The 5,739-nt window shown below is 31.4% G+C and overlaps 1 protein-coding gene across 1 annotated transcript; it reads left to right on the top strand.

Annotated features, from left to right (window-relative positions):
* Nucleotides 1-1,092: 1,092 nt before the first annotated feature.
* Nucleotides 1,093-4,347, top strand: LOC148622460 (voltage-gated hydrogen channel 1-like). Its single transcript, XM_088572392.1, has 6 exons — nucleotides 1,093-1,245; nucleotides 1,773-1,897; nucleotides 2,299-2,399; nucleotides 3,024-3,077; nucleotides 3,610-3,748; nucleotides 4,067-4,347. The coding sequence occupies exons 1-6, from the start codon at nucleotides 1,205-1,207 to the stop codon at nucleotides 4,192-4,194; spliced, it is 588 nt and encodes a 195-aa protein (XP_088428518.1). The 5' UTR covers nucleotides 1,093-1,204; the 3' UTR covers nucleotides 4,195-4,347.
* Nucleotides 4,348-5,739: the final 1,392 nt, after the last annotated feature.

Raw genomic sequence — 5,739 nt, 5'->3', positions numbered from 1 at the left:
CTATCCGTTTGATGACACCCAAGCCGAATATTCAGTGTCATAGAAATCCTCTTTTGTTCGTCCATAGTACTCAATTTATTTTGAGTTATAATGAGATGTGTTGTGTAAACGAATCAGTTAAAGAAATTACATCAATATATTGATTTTGATAACCTAGTAATTTTTTTTTCTGGTAAATGTATTTGTTAGATTTACTTGAGTTTGGATAATATTGGAAAAAAGGGAACACGAACTCACCTATTGATTGGTTGTGTTTTTATTTCGTTTGTGCCCTCTTGTACACGTATGTGTCTGAGGATAATAAGTATATTGTCTTGTCTTTTATCCTTATGTTTGTCTTACCTAATTTAAATCTAAAGGCAATGTCCCGTCAAGCACCGATCGTGGATCCAGAAAGAGCTAGATGTTCCAGGCTATAATGGGTAATTCTTATCCCAAAATGCACGAAATTTACAAAATTTTCCTACAAAAGTGTTATATAGCCTTCCTAAAGCCCGCCTTCTATATTTGAAGTATTTAACGGAAGAAAAGAGATCAAGGGCACCAGGTTATTCCTATATGGATGGACAGTGAACGTTATTCCTGTTTCTAGAAATACACATGAATAGTATTGATAAATGTTCCCCCCCCCCCACCCAAAAAAAAAAGGACGTGTATAACACATTATGATCGAATTGCACTACTTTACTAGCACAAATGAAGATATCATTAGTTTCGCAAATAAAAGGGCAACATATAGCTCAACTTAACCCATTAAATGCATTTTAGCGTTTACCCCACCTGGTAAGGCGGAAGTTGTATGATTACCATGGATTTTAGAATTTTTTTTCCCGCGTGTACTTAAACTAACGTTTAACACAATGATAGGCAAACGCCATTTAAACCCTAATGTAAATGGAAACCCCTTTTTCAATACTGAAAATTGTGCTCTTGCGATCATTCTCTCTAGATAAACAGACCAAGAATACACAGTAACTGAAGCATTCTCTTTTCAACGAAGGTATTCCTATCATTGACACCCACAATATTTTAATTATTTCTAGATAAAGTTATATTTTGTTCAGATTTAAAACCATGTTTAAATTTACCAGGGAATAAATCACCCCTTATCAAACACTGTAAATATATATCTGCTGAACATGTATGGGGTGCAACTATAAATAATCTGTGTATTTTATCTGACAAAATCCATACCAAATTAAACATGGACGAAAACGAGGAAACGGAACAAAATACAACCTCGGGGTAAGCTTTTCAAGTTTCAATTTGTAATGAATTGCCTTGGCCTTATTAGATACCTCCTCTAAAAAAATAATGGAATCTTATTGATCTCTACTACTATTTGTTTGTACAAGAGCCTACCGTTTAATGACTATTTCTTTTATTCTACTACCCACCCTTAACAAAACTGCTCACGAATGACCGCGAATTCTGTAAATTATTACTCCCTTCTTCAATTTCCTAACCAGGTCGATAACACTCGTTGTACAGTGCTGGGTTGTAGCTACCACGAACAAGCGTTTTAATTTCTTGGAATTTTTCACAAGACTCTTTCAAAGTAAAAAGTCATGTGATAAACTGATTAATCAAGCTCGTGCTAGCAGAATTTGGAGACAAACCGAATTATTGCCTATATTTTCTCTCAATGATTTTGTAAATTAACAATATGACACAATGAGATTTATAGAAAATACAAATACAAGATGAATATACATACTTCTTAACTTGATTTTACACGTCGAACCAGGCATACATATATTTTTTTATTTCAGATGTAAACAAAGCGTTGGGAAGGTGTTGCACAACAAGAAGTTCCACAGCATTATTTTAGCGCTTATTTTGATCGACGCTGTACTAGTACTGTTTATGCTGCTGATAGATCTTGATGTTATTCCAAGTAAGTCATTATTGTCTTCGAAATCTTTTAGTAATTAGTAATATCTTTCTACCTAGTGTTAAATCAATCAACTTTGATATTACATTTATTGACTTCGAGACATTTGGGAAATGTATTTCTTATTAGTTATTATCTGCCATGTAGTACTTAGCTAAAAAGCAAACAGACAGGCAGACGGACAGACAGATAAACAATTATAATTAAGAAGAATGAAGAAACATCAGAAAAAGGACGAAGATAACAGAGTAGATTAGTCAATAAACACACATTTATTAAGATCATTTTTGTAAAGTACAGTTGTACTATTTAGCAAACCTATCATGCATTCCCTATGCTGTAAAACTGAACTTGGTTTTTAGAAAATAATGGAAATTAATTTCATTACACTTTCATTTATATAGTGAAAGGAGAATCATCAGAGGAGAAGCATAACAATAAAGAGAAAGTTGAACACAGTCTACATTACGCCGGTCTTTCATTGCTTTGTATATTCGTCGTTGAGGTATAATTATATATACTCATTACCCATTTTAGGACTGATTGCAAATTTTCTTACTCACATGTAATAGAAGTTTATTATAAATTGTCGTTAAGTAAAACAAAATATCATAAAAACAACAGAAACAAACAAAAATAAACAAAACAAAAATAATCTAGAAGTCAGTAATGATGTTAGGTGTCTAGAGGAAACGGAAGTTGATCAAGAGAGCAATATACTATCCATTATTGCGTTTATTTTTGCGAAAAGTGTTAATTGTGTTATATCTATCAGTATTTTTCAGAATTCTGACAATTTCATTGTGATACATTTTAAATACAAAAAGGTTTACTTCATAAGCATAAGTTTATAAAATCTATTATAATATTTTGTGTGGCATAATCTATGTAATGAACTTGCAAGCATGTGACTTCAATACTTCGTATATCTGTAATAGTGCTTGGTTATCACTTATTTCGAAATGTTTGATACATAATTCCCTATAACCATTTCTGATTATGTTTTTCTGGGAGAGGAGTTTGTAAAAGTGTTTGACACTTGTTCTCGAGTCCCAATATTGCTTATATTCATTTGCTATTGATATGTAATATTACTGAATAAAATAATGTTTACACTAATATTTTTCAGATCGTCCTTTTAATATATATAGATGGAGTAGACTTCTTTAAACAAAAATTAAATGTAGGTACAATATCAATGCAGTTAGCATATACATGTTTTAAACAAGGTAGTTACACGAGAACATTAAGTTGTGCGTTGAGCCGTAATTAGCCTATGTCAGAAGCAATTTCAACTCGCACTCATATCTATCTTGTACGTAGTAAGTCGAAAAAGTTTTCGGGGTGACGAGATCGAAGATATCGCGTGGCGAATCGTGTTGTTGTTTCCCTTCTCTGTCATAATGTCAGTTTACATTAATTTCACTAACATGTAAAAGCTTAATTCATTTGACGTAAATCCTTTTTGGTAATGTGCTTGAACATTTGCACACTGTCAAAAGTTTCGACTTATATATCTAACAATTTTCTGTTTCTTTAAAATGGACCACATAGTTCAATAAGATGTGCTTGTGTCTGTTTTTTACGTGTCTATATAAAGTAATACAACTGTTTGTTTTTGCAGATTTGTTCACAGCATGTTTGATGGTACGACGTACACGCAATACAGGTTGCAAATCTTCAAACTAATGATATTTGTATTATTCATTCTATAGATATTTGACGCCGCAATTGTTTTCCTGTCGCTTATCCTTGACATTGCCTTAACCTTCTCTCCTGTCAGTAACGCTGTTAGGGATGCAGTTATCTTGATGATTCTACTCCGGTTATGGCGATTTTTCAAATTGATATGTGGTGAGACACGTCTGTGGTTATAAAATTATAAATATATTTTTTCATCAACTAATTTAATTAATTTGGAATCTTTTTGCTCGTTATGAGCTTCTGTTATATTAATTGTATCATTAAGGGAAAGCTTTGCTTGACACTATGACAATTAATGTGAATACATAATAATGCACACATCTTTGTCAACAAAAACTTTATGAAAAGTATAAACATTATATATGGTATACTTGGCTATTTCGTAGATTTTCATTAGAAAAATGTGTCAAAGTTAAAGTTTAACACTGCTTTTACCTTTACAATCATCACCATTTTTCTATATTTTAGCAATAAATATATGCGTGAGAAAAGATGTTCGCGACGAGTTAGAAAAAGAAAGACGGGCAAGAAAAATAGCCGAAGAAGAAAGAGATCAGTACAAACTAATGGTGGAGCAGATGAAAAACAATAGCTAAACTTTGTCATATCGGTGATACACACAAGTCATGTACGTGACAATGGACAAAACCAAATAAAATCAATTTATTTTTCACGGCCTCTGAGACGGGATGTAACATGTAGAATTATAACAATGAGATGGTTTCTTGATTAAATTTTTTTCCTTATCATCAGGAACTTTCATAGAATCCTGTTATCCTGTCATTTTACACCTTTACAATGAAGACTTAAACTCTGTGTTACATTCATTACAGTAGATACTTTATATAGATGTACATTAAGTCACCTTACTGATAATGTAAGTACTTATAGATTGGCGACACCCTGTTTCTCCCAATTTTAATAACTGGTCTATATAAACATGAAGTGTTTTGTTTTGTTTTGTTTTGTTTAAAAAAATAAATCTTATTCTATAAAGTGCTGTAGAATTAACCTGTAAATGTGGGAGCAATTAAGAAAATTATCATGTTCTTACAATGCGTAAGGAGAGGTAGTATAATACATGTACATGTATAATTATAATGATTACAATTGTATCAAAACACACTTTAGGTTTATAATAAATTAATCTATGTTAACAAGTAAATCTATATAAATTATTTTTGGACACACATACATCCACGAAGAAAAAGAAAAGTACCTTTTGTTAGTATATTGTTCTAAAAATAAAAATTTAAAAGTTGGTACGGTGATCTACGAAACCGGCAGCATTCTTATAATCGTTTGCGAAGCTCACCACTTAAACAAAAAAAAAAGACTGATTGTTACTTCAGTTGTGTAATCTGATGTGTATTAATTTTCTGTGTATATGTATATCTCTGTACCAATGTCAAATTGGCTTTTGACAATTAATTATAGAGTTGATAATTGTAATTGGACAAATATTGAACACATTTCCAAGTCTAATATAATCAGTAATCCATTAAAGTGCCCCACAAGAGGACATTACATCAAAATATATGCTTCCATACTTACTTTGAAAATCTAACCGTTGTTATATGTACAAGAACTACCATTTTTTGTTCGTTAGACTTGAGTCATTAAGAAGATGAAGCCTTTTCCAAACAAATGTCATTTATGAAAGACGAATTTCAAAGATGAAAAATAAAACACAATTACAAAATAAAAAATTGCATAACAACATGAAGAGTAAAAGTTTAGGACATTATATCTGTTATCAATGAAGAATCATATTACAGAAAGGTGTGGCAGTACAGCAGAAAAAGACCAAAGGTGTCAACAGTTGGTAAAACTGATGTGGTTGCCCACAATGATTACGTCAAGTCAAAATTTCATCCATGCAGACAAATCTTGACCCTGAGGTTTTGTACAGAAGAAATATATATTTCAGATGTTTTTAAGAACAAGTATCTATCTATCTTATTTTTTTGTTATTGTTAACAAAAAACTAATTAATGGGAAAAGCTTGCTTAACTTGTGTTATGTCCCATTTTTCTATTTAAAAAATAAAACAGTTATGAAAACCAAATGTTTTTCAGAAAATTTCAAATGAGTTCGAGTTCAAGTGACTTATTTCAAAGCTAGTTTTTGGATAAACACAT

This window comes from Perna viridis, chromosome 3 (assembly GCF_037379345.1).
Source record: "Perna viridis isolate PV_CMFRI_1.1 ecotype Kerala chromosome 3, ASM3737934v1, whole genome shotgun sequence".
NCBI lineage: Eukaryota > Metazoa > Mollusca > Bivalvia > Mytilida > Mytilidae > Perna > Perna viridis.
Note: the sequence above shows the minus strand (reverse complement) of the source record. Positions and strands in the feature narration are given on the sequence as shown.